Source organism: Phoca vitulina, unplaced genomic scaffold (assembly GCF_004348235.1).
Source record: "Phoca vitulina isolate PV1807 unplaced genomic scaffold, GSC_HSeal_1.0 scaffold33, whole genome shotgun sequence".
Classification (NCBI taxonomy): Eukaryota; Metazoa; Chordata; class Mammalia; order Carnivora; family Phocidae; genus Phoca; species Phoca vitulina.
The window spans coordinates 1584151-1601710 of NW_022589736.1; the positions used below are offsets into that span (position 1 = coordinate 1584151).

General features: G+C 59.9%; 2 protein-coding genes across 2 annotated transcripts; both read right to left on the reverse strand.

Moving 5' to 3' along the window:
- Positions 1-2857: 2857 nt before the first annotated feature.
- On the reverse strand, positions 2858-14344 carry UBE2I (ubiquitin conjugating enzyme E2 I). The gene is made up of 7 exons (XM_032425877.1): positions 13984-14344; positions 12755-12831; positions 12486-12569; positions 11325-11397; positions 7353-7462; positions 7135-7214; positions 2858-4843 (listed from the first exon to the last, which is right to left on the reverse strand). Exons 2-7 carry the CDS (start codon positions 12818-12820, stop codon positions 4780-4782), a joined length of 477 nt encoding a protein of 158 aa, XP_032281768.1. The 5' UTR covers positions 12821-12831; positions 13984-14344; the 3' UTR covers positions 2858-4779.
- On the reverse strand, positions 4850-7124 carry LOC116645561. The gene has a single exon (XM_032425876.1). It carries the CDS (start codon positions 5850-5852, stop codon positions 5316-5318), a length of 537 nt encoding a protein of 178 aa, XP_032281767.1. The 5' UTR covers positions 5853-7124; the 3' UTR covers positions 4850-5315.
- Positions 14345-17560: the final 3216 nt, after the last annotated feature.

Genomic DNA, 17560 nt, shown 5'->3' on the forward strand with positions numbered 1-17560 from the left:
AGCATGGGCTGGGGGCCAGCAGCACAGAGGCACCAGCCCCAGCCCTGTGGCCGTTGGGATGGAGGCCTGTTGGAGACCTCACCACCGTCTTTGACAGATAAGAAGACTATGGAGAGGGGAAGGGCTCTTCCAGGGCCACACAGCAATTGGGTGGGTGCTGAGCCCAGCCTTGGGCCTCAGTTTCCCCAGGAAAAGATCCCCAGACCCTCCATGCACAGACACTTCCTGGGGAGGGAGAGATGGGCCCATTCTTGCTCAGTCCCGTCCTCCTCCCCACCTAGCTCAGACCCCTGCCCCGTCACACCCCTCTGCTGCCCTGGACCTCAGTTTCCCTTTTGTTTGTAAATGGACATAGCAGCAGCATGCACCCCTCAGCGAGGGGGGGGGTCTCAGTGAGGAGCCAATACTGGGTAGTGTCAGCTGCACACCCTCTGGGTCCACATGGGATGGGGACCGTGGCCATGGCTGGCCCTCGGGGGACTCAGTTTCCACCTCCGTAGGTGGGGGGGGATGACCCCACAGCAAGGGGAGAGGGTGGGGGAGGGGGCAACATGGAGCAAGAATATGTCACAGCAGGAGTTGGGGCACAAAACACCTCACCCAGAGTGGTCAGGCTCGGCAGGGCTGGTGGGGAGGTGGGGTTCACACCCTCTGGGCTTTGGGCAGGCAGGGGCACGCGGCTTTCCGTCCTCAGGGCCAGGAGAAAACCCCCAGGCTCTGCTGGGGTGATGCTCTGGATGGCCGCTGGAGAGCAGGGAGGTGAGAGCGCATCTCTGTAAAGCCACACCACCCCTCATGGTTTAAAGACGCTTGGGGCACCTGGCCGGCTCCGCCAGTGGAGTGTGCAACTCTTGATCTCGGGGGTGTAGGTTCGAGCCCCACGTTGGTGTAGAGATTACTAAGAAAGAGAAAAGAAGGGAGGGAGGGAGGGAGGGAGGGATGGAAAGAAAAGGAAAGAAAGAAAGAAAGAAAGAAAGAAAGAAAGAAGGAAAGAAAGGAAGAAAGAAAGAAAGAAAGAAAGAAAGAGAAAGAAAGAAAGAAAAGAAAGAAAAAGAAAAAAAAGAAAAAAAAAGAAAGAAAAAGACGCTTGACCTCATGCCCTTATGCCCTCTGGTGGCAGCCCCTGGAATTGCAGGCAGAACTCCTAGCCGGCGGACTGCACCTGGGCACCAGTCAGAGGTGTGAAAAGGGGGGCAGCCATGGAGAATGGCTGGGGCATGGCCCAGGGACTTGGGCCAGGACACTCGGGACTGCAGGAATCTGTCCCATTGCCTGTGCCATCTGGGTGGGTCTGCCAGAAGAGGGGGCCCCAGGTGGGAGGGGGTCTGGCCCCTCACCTGAAATGCTTGCTTCTGGGGCCACGACACCGGAAGCCAACACGTGCACAGGTGAAGGCTGCACCAGGCCTCAGGGTGGTCTTGGGCCTCAGGCTCGGGAGCAACTGTGCAGCTGAGGTTTCTGTGGGGCTGGGGGAGGGGTGGGAGCGGAGCAGTGGAACCACATAGGGCTCCGCAGGTCTCCATGAGGGCCGGCCACCTGGCCGCCGAGTGCTGTCCACTGTCCACTGAGCCTGCCCATCAGCATCTGGCCCAGACGCAAGTGCGCGGGGCCACCTCCCAGCAAGGCCCCTCCTACACTCAGCCCTCTGTGAGGGGCCCTGGAGGCAACAAAGGTCGTACCCCCCCATCAGGAGGCTGAGCTGGGGGAGCTGAGTACCCAGCATCATTCTCTGCACAACGGGGGGGGGGCAGGTTCTGTGGCTCTGGGAGTGGGAGGGGCAGCATGGGCACCAAGGGCCCCTCTCTTCAAGAGGGTGGTGGGTAGGTCCCCTGGAAGGAAAGAGGTCAGGGAGGGAGAACACAGGCCCTGGGCCTGCAACTTCCTGACAGGTGCAGAACTCCTAGGGTCTGGGGACAGCAGGGTGGATGGGACTGGTGCTCCAGCCCCATCCCGCCCCATGGTCCTAAGCCAGCCCCCTCGGTCAGGGCCAGGGCCTCCGCAGATGGGGTCCCAGTGTCTGGAGGACTCCAGATGAGCCTCGTGGGCCCTGGCAACAGGATACCCCCCAGTCTCAGCACGAGGGTCTGCTGGGGTTGGATCCTGGACCAGCCATTTCTCAGGCCCCTCCCTGCTGAAGCAGGCTCAGACCGGTTCGAGCTGGCCCAAGTCAGTGTTCAGCGCTGGCCCTCCAACCTGGCAACGTGTCGTCATGGCAACCTCAAAATGGAGGCTGCCCATCCGCAGAGCCTGATACGTGCCGAGGGTTTTGGGCGGCCCAGTCAGGGAAGGAGGCGGCTTTGCACGGTGGACAGGTGTGAGGGTGCGGCTCTGGCCTGGGCGGGACTGTCCAGTGAGGCCAGGGGGACTCTCGGGGACCCACAGTCCGTCCGCCCGTGGGCAGGTTCTCCGAGGAGCCCCAAGGCCAGGCCCGAGCCCCAGCCAGTCCTGGACACACTGTTGGGGTCTGAGGACTCACATGCAGCTGGGCACCCCCTGAAAAGGCCCACCCCAGGCATGAAGGACAGCTCGGGGTCCCAGGAGGGACGCCCTGCTCCGGGAGGCTGGGACATGCAGGGGGGACTTGGCCACAGGGCCAAGGCCAGCACAGGATGTGTGCCTGGTCTCAGAGGGGATCACAGGGGGTGTCCCACCCTGGCTCCAGGGTCACCAGCCCCTGCCCCCCGCGGGCCCCTGAGGGTCTGGCGCCAGAGGCCAGGGGGAAGAGGTAGCAGGGGTGGCCGTGGGGCGGGGGGGGGGGGGCCGGGGGGGGGGCGGGGGGGGGGCGGGGGGGGGGGGGGGGGGGGGGGGGGGGGGCGGGGGCAGGAAAAGGACACAGCCTGCAGGCAGCAGTTTGTGGAAATGTTTTTAATCAGAGGATTCTTAGATACAGTGGTTAATGTATTGCCCACAATTCCTTACTAATTATTAGGCGCCTCATGCTGGGAACACACGCTCTTCCCTCACATCAGAAACAGGATGGACACATTCCATACTTCTCCTGTCACAAGAGTCACATCTTTGTTAAGCCAAGGACTGTGGCACAAAAGGACATTTCATTAGTTGAAATCATGACAATTTGCTAGAAACATCGATTACTTTAGAATGCTCCAACTAGAAAATATATTGAATTTCCATATATATTAACCATATACATGTGCAGCTATTACTAAGTGTAGCTCAGTCATTACAAAATAAGACATTCTGGGAGAGGCTACAAACACACAACCCAGCTGAGCCTCCGGAAGGCCCTCTGCATTAGAAATAAATCACCAACATCAAGCGTTTAGCTCCGCTAAACGTCCAGCTAAGCGAGTGAGCAAGGCACTGGGACCCGGAGCCACGCACGTACTGTGGCTGAGGGGCCGTAGGAAGCCACCTCCACCTTCCGCTGCCGTCCTGCTGCTGGGCCGCGTCGAGATGCCCTTCCTGACTGAGGGTCCTGGCGACTAGCCCTCCCGCCCTGGCTCGGTCGGTGTGCTGGAGCCACAGGTGACCCGCTTGGGAAAGCGAGGGTCCCCAGGGTGGGAAGGCGAGGTCAGCTGGTACAGGGCACTGTGCTCACTGGGCCCGGCCCCTGCCGCTCCTCCGTCTCTGTCTAGGGCACCTCGCGGCTGAGCCGGGACCCAGACCCGTTTCCCAACTGAGCAGGCAGCCGACTTCGGGAAGCTGTGCCGTGGGCTCAGGTTTCAGGGAACAGCCCCGCAGGCGGACCGGGCTCAGAGTCCTTCAGGAAAAAAGAAGCGCCTGTGCACGGTGGCCTCAGACCGGACTCCAGGGCATCTGTCCTGACGCCAGGCGGCCCGCACCCGGGGTGGGGGCCGGCGCAGCAGGCGCAGGAAGCTCCCGGGGCAGCCGGCGGGGCTGGGCGGGCAGCCGGAGGCCGCAGGCCCCCCGAGGCGGGCTCCAGCAGGTGCCAGGATGAGGGGGTGCTGCCAGCGCACAGTCTTCCCTGGGGCTGGGTCTGGCCCGCGCCAGTTTTAGATGGCTCCTGACGCCGGTTCCAACCTGACCACATCTGCTCTGTGCGCAGCCCGAAGACCTGGGGCGGGGGGCCAGGCCCTGGACACATGCCGTCCTTGCACACAGCACTATTTACAGAGGCCCAGGCCGAGCGCACGCGGGTCCAGGCGCGGCCGAGCACAGCAGCGAGCCATGCTTCTCCGGCCTGCAGCCGCGTGGGGGGGCCGGGCACTGCGAGGCCCTCCTCACGCTCTTAATGACGATAATGCAACAAAAACCTTTATATAAACAGTTTATTTACTCTAAACAGCAACACAGACAAAACGCCATATAAACACAAAGGAAGTGATGCGGAAACGAGACGCCGGCTGCCTTTGGATCTGAGGCTCATAAGCAACACAACCCGGGTTCTGCGGGGAGCGAGGCGGGAGGGGGGCCGGCGGGAGGCTATGTGTACTGCTACACGGTGGGAAGCATGCCTGCATCCGCGAGCAAAGGAAACTAGCTCCTCGGGGCTCATCGAAGTATAAAAGTTTATAATTTTACAGCAGTTGAAATACTGACATCAATATTAAAATAAAAGCAAGTTTTACATAACAATCAAAAATACAAAAGACTGAAGGAAGAGACCCTGTATGAAAAACCGGGCAGCTCAGCGAGTTGAGGACTGCGTGCCAGTGGCGGAAATGGAAAATGGCGCCCGCCCACCCTCCCAGGTGACTAGTAACTGTACAGAGCAACGTTAGATTTGCAAAAATGTTGTAAACAAGTTCTTGCCAAACCAATCCCTTCCTTCTTACGCTGCCGCGCGGTCGCCACTTATGAAGGTGCGAACTTCTTGGCCTGTGCTCGAACCCTCTTCTCGTACTCCACTCTGTTTTGGCTGAGGAGGAGGTCAAGAGAGAGACAGGTCAGCAGGTGCAGCCCCCTCGAGGGCCCAGGGCGTCACCGGACGCAAAGCGGACTCAGAGGGCGGCCTCTGATCAGGAAGGCCTGGGGGGCAGCCGGACACTTACGGGTCCCTAAGCTGGAAGCAGCTACCATCGTTCTGGAAAGAAAATCCAGGCTGCTGGGCCCTAGTCTCTGCTACAGACGGACGGGACTCATGCTGGTTTCCCCGGGGGGCCCCAGGGGGTCAACAGGGCCTCCATGGAGCCCAGGACCAGTGTGTGCATGTGGGGACACCCGCCTGGGGGTGTGGACTGCTCCCCGTAAGGAAGCTAGGGGTCCCGCCAAGCTGCGCTCTTTCCATACACACCTCTCAGGGCGCTGCTCTGGGTCACCTGCGGCCCAGGCCCCGGGGTGTGCAGGGGCTCCCAAGGTGGAGGGACAAAGGGCCCCCGAGAGGACGTCCCTCAGCTGGCAACAGGCTCCAGTGTGTGCACCACGGAGGCAGCCACGTGCCCGGGCCACCGAGAGCTGAGTCGCAGCCACAGGACACCTGTCTGAGGCCCGGCCTGGCCCCGAGGCCCCAGGGCAGCGGCAGCCACGTCAGCCGTGCTGTCCAGCAGGGGAAGCGCTGCGGCCTGCGGCAGCCCCAACACCACGCTGACGCGCTCCGGTGTGCTCTCAGAGGGGAGCGAGGGCGTGACAGGACTGGTGGCGAGGCGCCCGGAGCCGGGGAAGACGCCAGCAGCCCCGGGGAGGTGGCCGCACACCCCGCCGCGCCGGCCGATGCACCACAGCGAGCCCCCGGTCCTGCTGCCCCGGTGCTGGCAGCGCAGGCACGGAAAGGGCTGCTCACGGTGTGGCCACCGCCAGCCCCCGCACACATCACCCGTGACGAGGCACACGCCAGGGCCAGCAAGCCCTCTGAAGGCCACGGGGACCTCAGCTTTGCAGGCCACCTGGTCACGAGAACGTGGTGTGTCCTGAGAGACCTTGTATACCATGAGGCTTGGGCCATGGCGCCACTGTGGACAGAGGTCATGGTGACATCACACAGCACCCAGGTCGGGGAGAAGGGCAGGGGGACAGATCTCCGAAGTCGCTGGTGCACAGCCGCCAATGGGACACGTGGCCTCCCACTGAGCCCCACTGCGGACGCGGGCCCGCCCTGGCTGGAGCGTCCTGCTGCCCCTGGCCAATACTGGGCTGGGCCTAGGGCCCTGAAGCCATTTTGGGGGGGGGAGAAATGCATCTCCTGCAACCTGGCACTTCTCTCAGCTGGTCCCCGGACATGTCATCTGCCACTGCCCAGAGCAGCCACAGGACAGTCCCGACCTCGGCTTTCACCCTTGGCACGGCTCTTTATTCCAGAAACATCCCCCGGAAGGAACACGTCCCCGCCTGGCCTCTCCCTTGTATGCTAGCCCCGCCGGTCCCAGGTTTCCGAATGTGGAGCAGTGGGGGGTCAGAGCCCCCAACCTGGCATAAGGCCCCCCACCCAGACCAGCCCAGGAGACCGGCTGGCACAGCCAGGGGACCCAGGACCCACAACCGTGAGGCCTCTGCTCAGGGGCAAGGGCTCTCCCTGCTGCTGACCAGGCCAGACCCACGGGTTTAAACTTGTCGCTCCCCATGAGCCACCCCAGGCCTCCCTCCCTCAGCACAGGCGGGCACCACAGTGCCACGCAGGAAGGGCTGGGGCGAGGAGTGAACACCTGGCATCTGGTGGGCACATCATGGCAACTGGGTGACCAAGAACAAGCCAGGCATGCCGCTCCCCTATAGCCTACACCCAGGCCTGGAAGGGTCAGCAGGAGGACCACGGTGGGAGGTGTGGGGCCCCCGGGGAGCCATGCTATGGGACATGCCTCCTTCGGCACCCACACCTGGGGGCCTTGCCCTCTGAGCTGGACTGGGGTTCACCGAGGTACCTGGTTTGCCTGGCCACAGCTTATCAGGCAAAATAGCCAATGGGAGCCCGTGTCACCTGACCTCCACCTCCTGACCGCCCCCTTACCACAGCGCTGTGGTCATACTAGCCCTGGTCAGCCGTTCTTGCCCACCACAGGCTCTTCGCACACGGAGCTGCTGCTGCCCACAGGGCCTGCCTGCTTGCTTGCTGGCGTCAGATGCTTCCCTGACCACCTCACTTGGTCTCCCACTCACGGCTCGAGTCTCAGGGCCATCCAAGCAGACCGCCAGGAGTGGCAGCCTGGACCGGATTTCCAGGCAAGCGCGTGCAAGCCAATGTGCGGCCACAGCGAGTGGGGCCAGACCAGTACTAACCAGTAAATCGTGTAGGCCTCTGCTTGAGCTGGGTCCTGGATATTTGGTTCATTTAGAAGTTCCTGTATTCCTAACAAGATCTGTGTAAGAGACAAAAGAACACGGAGCTCAGTGGTTAGAAAGGCAAGCTTTCCTAGGACTTCGGCCCCAGCTTTGGAGCCAGACCACCGTCCTCTGGCCCCACAGGAAGGCTGAGGCCAGCTCCCCACACCCCATACCTGCTTAATCGTGATGGCTGGCCTCCAGTCCTTGTCCTCCTCGAGGATGGACAGGCACACTGTTCCCGAAGGGTACACGTTCGGGTGAAACAGTGGTGGCTCAAATTTACCTGGAGCACAGGGAGGAAGAAAATGCGATTCTGTGGCAGCCTGCTGTCCCCTCCCCGCACCGGGCCCTCCCCTGTACTGGGTGTCTTGCTGGCCAGCAGGCATGCCGCTAAGAACCGTGGCCTCGAGGTCGCAGTGGGGGGCAGGGTGGGGAGCATACACTGTTCCCAGACTCAGGGGCGAAGCCATGTGCTTGCCCAAGTCCCCGCCCCCGGTCACCCCCAAGCCAGCCCAGACTCGGGAAGGTGGGGAGGGGATGCAGTCCGTGAGGACAGTCCTGGGGGCGCAGCTGAGGGCAGGAACTCTGAGGCCCTTCCAAACAAGTGGCTATTTTCAGACAGATCATTTTGCTTCAAAAAGAGAGGCCTGTAGGACCCCACACTGTCCCCCTCCACATTCTTTTAAAACACAAAAGTTAATTTTCTTTTTAAAAAACGAACACGTGTAGGAAATTGTAAAACATAAAAGAGCAAGAAATTGCCTCGAGCCCACCCTGGGGCTGTTCCCCACAGCTAATGTTTGAGGGGTTTTCTGGGCATCTTCCCCCTTTCTCTTTATTGTAAGACATCATTGAATCGTAAAAAGTACAAGGAGTCTAAGAGCAGCTTGACGAATTCCAAAACACACACAGCTAGAAAAACCCCGAGCCGCTCTTCCCCCCCTTCCCCCCAGCACCTGAGCAGCACCCGGGTGAGGGCTTCTCAGACACGCGCCCCGCGGCACATGGTGCTCCCCGAGCGACCGCGCCATGCACCCATCCACCCGGCCTCCACTGACAAAGCCATGAACGTTCCCCAGAGGTCCTTCTGGTGCACGTGTGTCAGTCCTGAGGTGGAGGCATTGCCCGTTTCCAGTTTCCGCGTGCCCAGCAGGATCGGTCACGGAGCTCAGCCGTCCTGCTGCAGACTTGAGCTGCCCTGGTAACTCCAGGGGCGGCACCTTCATTCACTGCGACGCACGGTCTGCTTCTTGAAATTCCTGCCAAGTCTCTTGTTCATTTTTTTTTTTAAATATTTTATTTATTTATTTGAGAGAGAGAGAGAGCACAAGCAGAGGGAGCAGCAGAGGGAGAGGGAGAAGCAGACTCCCCACTGAGCAGGGAGCCCGATGCGGGGCTCGATTCCAGGACCCCGGGATTATGGACTGAGCCAAAGGCAGATGCTTCACCGACTGAGCCGCCTAGGTGCCCCCTTGTCCGTTTTTCAACTGGGCTATCTCCTGACTTGCCAGAGCGCCGGGTACATTCAGGCTACAAGCCCCATCAGGTGAACGTCTTGAGGGAAACTTCTCCCACTTCATGTATGCCTTTTTGCTCTTCTGATCGTACTTCCTCATGAGCACAAGTCCTTAATTTTCACTTAATCCGATAGGCCGATCTTTTTTCTCATCTAGGACAGTGCACCAGTGAGGGGCAGCAGCTTCCCTGAAGCCTTGACCCCGACTCTGGTCACCGCTGGTTTCCTCTGTCCAGAGAAGTCCCCTCCCTGACCGTCACAGGGCCCGCTGCTGACTTCCACGAGGAATCCGGCTCTGACCGCTCATCATCACATCGGGGGGCTTCGCCGTGTTGTGAGCACCTGTGGGTCCTGCCCTCTGGCGGCTGTGGACCATCCCCGTTGCTCACCCACGGGTTTGTTCAGGGACACTTGGGCTGCCTCTGGCTTCTGGTGAGCATGCGTGCATTTCCGCTGAATATTCACTTGAGTAGAGCAGCTGGGGCCTGGGCAGGCCCAAGTTCAGCTTCTGTAGACATGGCAGATGGCTTCCCCAGGCAAATAGTCAAAATTCACACTCTTCAGAGAGGCCTGGGGGCTTCCGCGGCTCTGCCCTCTCCCACCCTGGCTGTGTGTCCGGTGACCCTGGCTGTGTGTCCGGTGATGAAGTTGGGCACCTTCTCCTCTGCTGGCTGGCCGGGAGGAGAGCCTCTCTTGGGAAGGGCCTGCTGATCTGATGGTTGTCTGCCTTTTCCTTACCGATTCGTAGACACCCTTCACGTATTCAGGGTAAGTGCTGATGAACACACAGAACCTTCTCTCCTACTCACTCCCACCTGTGCCTTCTGGTGAAGACCTGGTCCTGAGCGTCATGCAACCCCATCTACTGTCCATCTGCCTCCGGGGGCATGGGGGCACCCTGTCTGTGCTTCACTGGTTAAACCACCCCAAGTGATGAAAATGCCACCCCCCCCCAATCTTCCTCTAAGAGCTCTACTGCTCCACCTTTGTGTTGAGCATTGACATCCATCTGGAAGACTGGGGTGGAAGGGGGATTCCTTTCTTCTGCTGGGATACCCTGTGGACTGAGTCTGTTCACTGGACCACCCTCTCCCCACATCTCTTGTTCCTTTTGTCAAGAACTGAACCACCCTACACACGGCCTGTCTGGACTCTGCTCCTGCAGGCCTGTGTCTCAATCACTGGGTCCCTGCGGCCGGTCCGTCTAGCTCACATCTTGCCCATCCTGTTAACGGGGCCGGGTGCCCTCGACTGATGAGCCTCTGCCCGGGTCCTCACAACCATACCCGGCACTCCAAGGTCCATGGCCGTTCTTGGCCCTCTGCACTCCTGCATGTCAGGGTCCCCATGGCCACTTCCACAAAAATGTGCTTGGATTCTGACGTATCACACGGATGCCGCAGATGGGCTTGGAGAGAACGGACATCTTTACAACACTGGGTCTTCCGGCCCATCCAGGGGACCCAGGTCGCCTGTCTCAGAGGCTGTCCTTGGCTTCTCTCAGCCGTGCTCCGGAGTCTCTAGTCTAGAAGTCTTGAACCTCTTTCGTTGGATTTATTCCACAGTATTTGATGCTACTGTAAACAGTCTGGTTTAAACACTTTCATTTGCAGCAATTTTAGGAAAATAGGTTTTTGCACGTTAATCTTTTATCCCACAACCTTCATAAACGGACGCCATGAAGAACGTCTGCAGCCCGCCTCCCTTTCCTCTCTTCTGTGGGAATTTTTTCTTCCTTGTTGCATTTGCTTAGAATTCCAGCATCATGTTGAAGAGAAGTGAAAAGAGCAACTATAACTTGTCTCCTTTTTTAATTAAAGCGATTAAAGTAACTCCTGCACGTGGCAAAAACTACTCGAACACCAGAGAACCACCCCAAATAAAGTCTCCATCCCAGCGGTTACCCTGCTAATCATTAATTTTTAAAAATCTTCTGGTAGATGCCCTTATAATGGAAAACGTACTCCTAGCTTCTGAATTAGTAACTGCAACGTAAACATTTACACACGGCCTGGCCTTGCCACGGGCTGTGCCGGACGCCTGTGCACACATGGAGGCAGGTGCTCACTCACTCAACCAACCAACTGCGGACAGGGTCGGTGGCTCTCCAGCTTCGGAACAGGAGGTGCCTCTTTCCGCCTGAGTTTTCCGACACTGCACTCTGGTGCTCTAACCAGCACCGTGTTACACACCGCCTCCGCCTTCCCTCCTGCAGCCCCCTCTGGAGGCTTTGGTGCGCTGTCTGTCCGGGCTGCACACACGGCCACAAGCTACACATGAAGCTGTAACCAGCAGGCGGAGCGACACCAGGTGAGGGAAACAAAGCTGTCGGAGCGGGGAGGCTCTGGACCATGGTCCTTTGCGTGCCCATCCCTGCCGGGGCCGCAGGTATGGCACCTTGTCCCCGAGAGGCACAAAGGGCCCCGGTGCCTCCCAGGGGATTACAGCCAGGATCTGCGACTGAGCCCATCATGTGCACCTTCCAGCCCAGGGGCTCAAATGGGCTCAGACCCACAGCTAGGCTCAGGGATGGGAGCCCCTGGAGTTGCCCCCCAGGGAACACGGGACTGCAGATCTCCGCTGGAATATGCTGGAGCAGACGGACTCCGGAGGACTTCACTCTACTTACATTTTGGGGGTGAGGATGGATAATCGTCTTTGAAAAGCATCCGTAGCTTAAACAAGCCTCCTTCCCAGGGAGTCTGTTGGGAAGCGAAGCTGCAGTTAGGAGGGCTGTAGCTTCCGCGGCGCGTCCCCAAGCACCGTCCCAACAGGAGGTGGACTCCTAAACTGGCCCAAAGACCAGGTGCCCCCATGACAGGACTGTCGGTGCCTCCATGGGCCCCAAGGGGGCCTAGAAAGAGCCCTCCCCAGAGAGGAGAAGGGCTGGAGCTGGACTTCTGGGAAGACAGGCAGGGGCCTGGCGGGCTGCCCCCGTAAGGCCCCAGGACGGGGGGGGGGGGGTCAGAATCTTCATCTAAGCAGCTGCAGCGAGGCCCCTCCCTCCAGCTCCATGATCCAACAGCTCTCCCCAGCCTCCTCTGGGAGGGACATGGCCACGCCTACCTCAGCCTCGGGACGGAGAATGGTCTTAGCAAAGGCAGAGGCACAGGCTGGGCGCGCAATAGATGAACCCAAACCACATCACCTTGCAGACAAAGCCATGTCCTAATCCCACCGGCTTAACAGAAGGAGAGGAGGCTATTGGGGAACACCAAGGCTGAGCTCCCGTGACAGTCACCATGAACCACAGGGGAAGAAAACAGAGGTGACGAGGCCTTGGGAACAATGGGGACACCTCGGGGACCTCCTCTTTCCTTTGGGATCGCCCAGGAAGACCCTCACTCCCAAATGCTTCAAACACGCTGGTCTTAACTGGCCCCGGCAAGCTCAGGCCACACACGGCTTTCCCAGGTGGCCCAATGTGGGGTGTCGGCATCTGAGGGTCAGCAGCCGCCCCGGGCTCAAAGACTGCCGGGACCAGCGTCACAAGGTCGGGGCTGCTTCGGCCGCCGCACGTCCTGAAGGACAAACACAAAGGCCCTCAAGGCTCCTCCTGCCCCAGAGATGTGGCTGGGTCTGGCCCCCAGGCTTGGTGGGGGTGCTGTATCCACCCCGTTCTGCAGCCCAGCTCCCCGTTCTGAATTAAAACTGCCCCGGGGTGGGGGGTGGGGGGGAGTCACAAGTCACCCTACCCTTGTTCCCCCCCATCTCACAGCCCCCTGCCAGGGGGATGGGACCAGGGCCCGTGGGGCCGACACAGGGGATGGGCAGGCCAGCAGAGCCTTACCCCTTTCTTCCCTGGAATGGCACACTCCCAGTTCATGAGGTTCATCGTGCCGTCGGGATTCTTTGTCGGGACAGCCACAAAGCCCTGAGAGAAAACACAAGCACATCAGCGCGGCACATCTCGTCTCACCCACTCGCAGAACCATCCTGTGACCCCCATGGACCCTCTGCCCAGAAAATGTGACAGGCCCAGGCTGGACGGGGACTTCATGGTTTCCACCGGGGGAAACGGATCCACTCTGCTGCGTGCAGAAATAAAGCTTTCCTTACAAACGGGTGGTCCTTTCTCCAGGCTTTCCTCTCCTGGGCGAGTCTGCTGAGGGCAATCCCCGACATGTTCAAAGTCCCTGGAAGAGACCAGGCAGAGCGCGCAGTTAGCAGAGGCAAAACTCAGGCTCCTCCTGCCCCTTTGCTCTCACACCTCACTCCACACAGACCTGCTCTCAGCGAGCCGCCCAGCCTGGAGGCCGCGCGGGCACCAGCACCCCACAGCGGTGACCCCAGCCTCCCCCTGCCCCCAGGGCCCCATGGCACAGCCTGTGGCCTCTAAGTCACAGTGATCCCGAGATGCAGGGAGATGAAGGCTCCGGCCTGGGGCCATACAGCTGTCAGGTGCTGCGCAGGCAGGGCTCACCAAGCACTCCTGGCAGATGCCTGCACCCCCGTCCTGCCCTCTTCGGTCCCATGGCGCTGGGCTAGAGTGACAGGGATGCCAATCCCACTGTCAGCCTCTAGGAAAGGCAAGGACAAGGTGGGGCTGTCCTGAGGACGGGGAGGGAGCAGGTCACGGCTGTGACAGGCTGCTCCCCTTTGCCCGTGCACAGAGGGGGGTGGGGCGCCATCAGGCCCCAGCTTAGAATTTAGATTCAGGTCTGGCCAGGAGAATAACCCTTATTCTTGAAAGCAAATGAGTAGAAAGGTGCTCCAGGGTGGACAGCAGGTCATTGTGGACAAGTCCCTGGACCACGCCTAGCCCGCAGCACCCAAGAGACCTACCTCTCACTAGGGCCCCGAGCGCTGTCGTCTGTCCCCTCTACGTTCGCACCCCACAGCCCCCTCCCCAACCCCGATCCCCCAGCACTCCATCACAATAAATGGATCAAGGCCTGTCTCCATTTACTCTGGGAGAGTCAGCAGAAGGGGGGGCTGCAGCAGGCAGCACCGGCAAGCCCGGAGAGACAGCAGCCCGCCCGCTGTGTCCACCTGTCCTGGGAGCGTGTTGGGGGAGAGGGCTGCTCAAAGCCCTGCTGATCCTCCCAGCACCTCCAGACCACAGCCCCCAAGGCCTGGAGCCTTCAGCCGTTCACAGCAGCGGCCTGGAGCCCACTGTGCACAGCCTTACGCTGCCTGCAGGTGGAGCAGACTCTCCAGGCTGCCGCTTACCCAGCGGAGCTCAACAGGCCAGTGCCCCCAGCTGCCCTCAGAATTTGACCCTAAGTCTGTTTGTTGGTCTTCAAAATCCACAGAAACGTTGAAGATACCCAGAATCCAGCATTTACCATAAAACAAGGCTTGAACAAGACAAGGCGCGTGTCTCCTGGAAGGGGATGACCAGCAGCCTGCCCCAACCCTTCAGGCTTCCATGGAGAGCTGGCAACAAGTCTCCTCGCTGCTCTTGTGGGGGAAGAGGTCCAACACCCCACATTCCTGGGTACAACAGGGGTTCTCCACAACCACAAGGGTTCTCAGCCGGGTTCAGAAGAACCACCTCCCAGCCATATTTCCTGGCTCAGGCTCACCTAACCCCGTCCCCAGCCAGGCTCAACAGACCTGGGAACAACCAGAAGGGAGACCCAGAGGGTATCATGCTGGCTAAGTGTGGAGCCTCAACTCAAACCCAGCTCATGCCCACCCCCCGCCCCCTCCTGTTAACTCCTCCTATGCAACAACCTCCAACCCGACTCAGGCTGCCCCTCAACTGCCCCTCAGCAATCCAATCCAAACCACACTCTTTGCCCCAGCACCCCCCCCCCCGCATAAACCGGTCCCCGAGCAACACAGACCCTGCCCAGAGCCCACATGGTCGTGCAGCAGGGGTGAGGCCAACAGCTCAGCAGAGACTGGGCCTGGACTCTCCAAGTGTGGCCCTGGGGGCGTGTCATAAATGCACGTCCCCCAGGGCCCCCATGGCCGTTAAGTGAGGAACTCTGGGTGGGACCCAGTGCTCAGGGTTTGGGAGGCTCTTGGACAATTATTTTCCGAACAAGTCAGCCAAGTGGGAGGAGGGATCAGGGAATCCCAAAGAGCCACTGCAGCTCCTGGTGTCATGCAAGAGCCCAGGTCTCAGGAAGCTGGCTGAGTTAGGACAAAGCGCTGGACCAGCCAGGTGGGGTCCCATTTTAAAAAACACGTGTACTGAGGTTATCCTAAGAAAAAGTCAAAAGTCAAAGCCCTCTACTCAGGAAGCATGGCCATCAGAAAGAAGTGACAGATCTGACCCCACAACACACTCTGTAATAAGCTCCAACTTTGCTTGACCTCAAAATTATTTCCAAACTAGACTACACCATGCTGGGACCAAAGCAGAATTCCAATTCACCACCACACGATCCCAGCCTTCTGGTCTGCCCCCTTCGTCCCCATCCCTGCACAGACCTGACCGCCAGCAACACGATGCCATGGGGTGTTTGAGACCGCCGAGGCACACACCTGCCCAGAATCTCCCTCACAGGACAGCACACCTGTCTGGAATATTTGTTTAGGCAGAGGTGGGGCCCAGGGAGCGCAACAAGGGTGAGTGTGATCCGGAGGATGAGGACCTGGGCTTGCAGGAGGCGGGTGAGAGCCTGGGGCACATGTTCTCTGGTCAGAAGCAGGCAGTGACTCTGATGCCTGAAAATCTGTCATCTCCACACGTTTCTCAAACCCCTGACCCAACACCAACCCCAGGGTCAGTGGAGATGACCTTCCCTTCAGGAGACTTGAGGGCACAGCACACTCCAGCTTCTGAAACGCTCCTGCCTCCTAGCGCTCCCCGCCCCCCCCCCACCCCCAAGCAGACAGCGCAAGTTGGCAGGACGCTTCTGCTGAAGTAATCAGCATAGAGGTTCAGTGACCAAATACAAGCAGCCTGGTGAGCAGTTCTTTAAGTGACGAGGGGGCTGCAAGGTCCCCAGTGAGTCCGAGCTCAGCCAGGCATCAAAACAGGTTCCTGAAGCCCAGGCCAGAGCCATGGATACCAGCACTCAAGGTGCTCTGCGGGAGCTGGGAGCAGGCCCGGCCAGGGCTCCGGAAAGGCAGGCAGGGCGATCCTGAGTGCTGTCTGCTTGCTGACCACGTGTCACAACCCTGCCACAGGCCACCTCTTCTGCCCCGAAGACCGGAAAGTGCCGCCTACAAAGGCCCTGTCCCAGTGCCTAGCTGTGTGAGTTGTCCCAGATCGTGGGAGGTAACGAGGGGTGGTCCCGTTAGAGTTCCCGAAGCCTCCTTGTCAGGGGTGCTGATGGGCCAGACTGGGCACCAAAGTGAGTTTCTGCCATCAGGGCAAAGACCCACTGGTGCACATCCGCCCAGTCTCAAGCAGAGACCCGGTCTCTAAGACATGCTTCCACTCCCACTGGCCTCCTGCTGTCCAGGACAAAGCAGCCAATTTGTTACATTTTAACTACAACAGGGAACCACTCATTCAGAATCCCACTTAAAACCCAATCTCCCTTCCCCAAGCTAACAGAGGCACTTAGGGAGCAGGTAAGCGTTACTAGATGCTACAGAGCAACAGTGATGAGATGCAGACAACACATCCTGGAAGCACGAGAGCCAGCCTGCAGGACAGGAGCCGGGCTCTCCAGGCACCACCACCACCTCTCTCCAGGGCTCCCACACTGGGCTGTACTTGAAGGTGCGTGCTCTGCTACCGGAGGACACGAACCTCAGAGCCACTTCCTGGCTGCCCGGGTGCGGGCAAGGTGCTTCTCTCCCCCTTCCTCAAGTTTCTCATCTGTAAAATGGGTGATAGCGCTGTGACCCCACAGGCTTGCCCAGGAGAAAATAGATTATGGATGGGAAGCCGGGGACCACCCTTTCCCACCAAAAGGCAACCCCCCCGGGCGAAGGCATTTCTGCACCTGACAGAGGCACCTGCCCCAGGATGCACTTTCCCTGTGCGCTGCCCACACAACTCCCAGGACCCCAGGCTGTTTCTGAAGCAAGGTCCTTAACCTCAGGACTCAGCAGACAAAGGTTCAACAGCAGGCACAATTCACCCCTAACCACCCCCTAAAAAAGGCTCTAAGTAACGCAGGAGAAAGGATCCATCTCCCTTTCCCGTGGAGTCACTTCTCTATCCAAAAGCAGTGTTTCCTTAATAGCAAGAAACATTTAGGGCTACAGACTTCAAAAGGAAACAAACGAAAGGCCAACTGTTCAAACCCAGGGACTAAGCATATTTTCAAACTACAGCAAACGAACCAGGTACCGCCGTGATTTCGGGACAACGGCAGGCCGGGATCGTGAGCCCGGCTAATCGTGCCCTTTCCTCCCTCCTACTCACGTAACTACCAGCTCCGAGCTCCGTTCAATCGGTACAAAGCAACCTCCTAGGAAACTCGCGTTCAGGGTCCCACCAAGTGCAAGCGCCGCTCTTTAGAGGCACGAGAAAACTCAGACTGTTTTGGTTTCTAGACCCCCGCCAGACGAGCCAGCGCTGTTGTAATCGCCACTTTCAACTCTTTCTGCCGTGCATGCTCTCCCCGGCTGGCGAGCGCCACAGGTCTGTGTGCAGACCGTGACCCCGGAAACGAATTTCCCTGGGGCGGAGGAGAGCCCCGGCGGCGGGGCGGCCCAGGCTCGCGTCCCTGTCAACAGCGGCCGCTGCCAGCAGCACCTCGGGGACGCCGCCGAGCACGCGCCAGGGGGCCGTTCTCCCCGCTCCCGAACGGGCGCGCGGCGGGGGCTCGAGGGGCCGGCCGGCCGCGACCCCAGCCAGGCCGGGCGGGGGCGGGGGCGGGCCCGAGGCCGGCGGGCCCCGGGAGATCCGGCGGGGGGAGCCGCACGGCCGCGGCTCGGAGGCGCACCGGATCCCGGTGGCCCTGCCCGAAGCGGGGGTGCGCGGGGCGGGCCTGGGGTCGGGGGGTGAGG

Bases quoted from the DNA above. Each gene is read 5' to 3' on its own strand.
- LOC116645561 (XM_032425876.1), bottom strand. From the start codon at position 5,852: ATGGTATACAAGGTCTCTCAGGACACACCACGTTCTCGTGACCAGGTG.
- UBE2I (XM_032425877.1), bottom strand. From the start codon at position 12,820: ATGTCGGGGATTGCCCTCAGCAGACTCGCCCAGGAGAGGAAAGCCTGG. The intron at 11,398-12,485 runs GTAAGGCTCTGC...GCTTCCCAACAG, and splicing joins CCATTCCAGGGAAGAAAGGG to ACTCCCTGGGAAGGAGGCTT. The intron at 4,844-7,134 runs GTTAGTACTGGT...CCTCCTCCTCAG, and splicing joins GAGGCCTACACGATTTACTG to CCAAAACAGAGTGGAGTACG.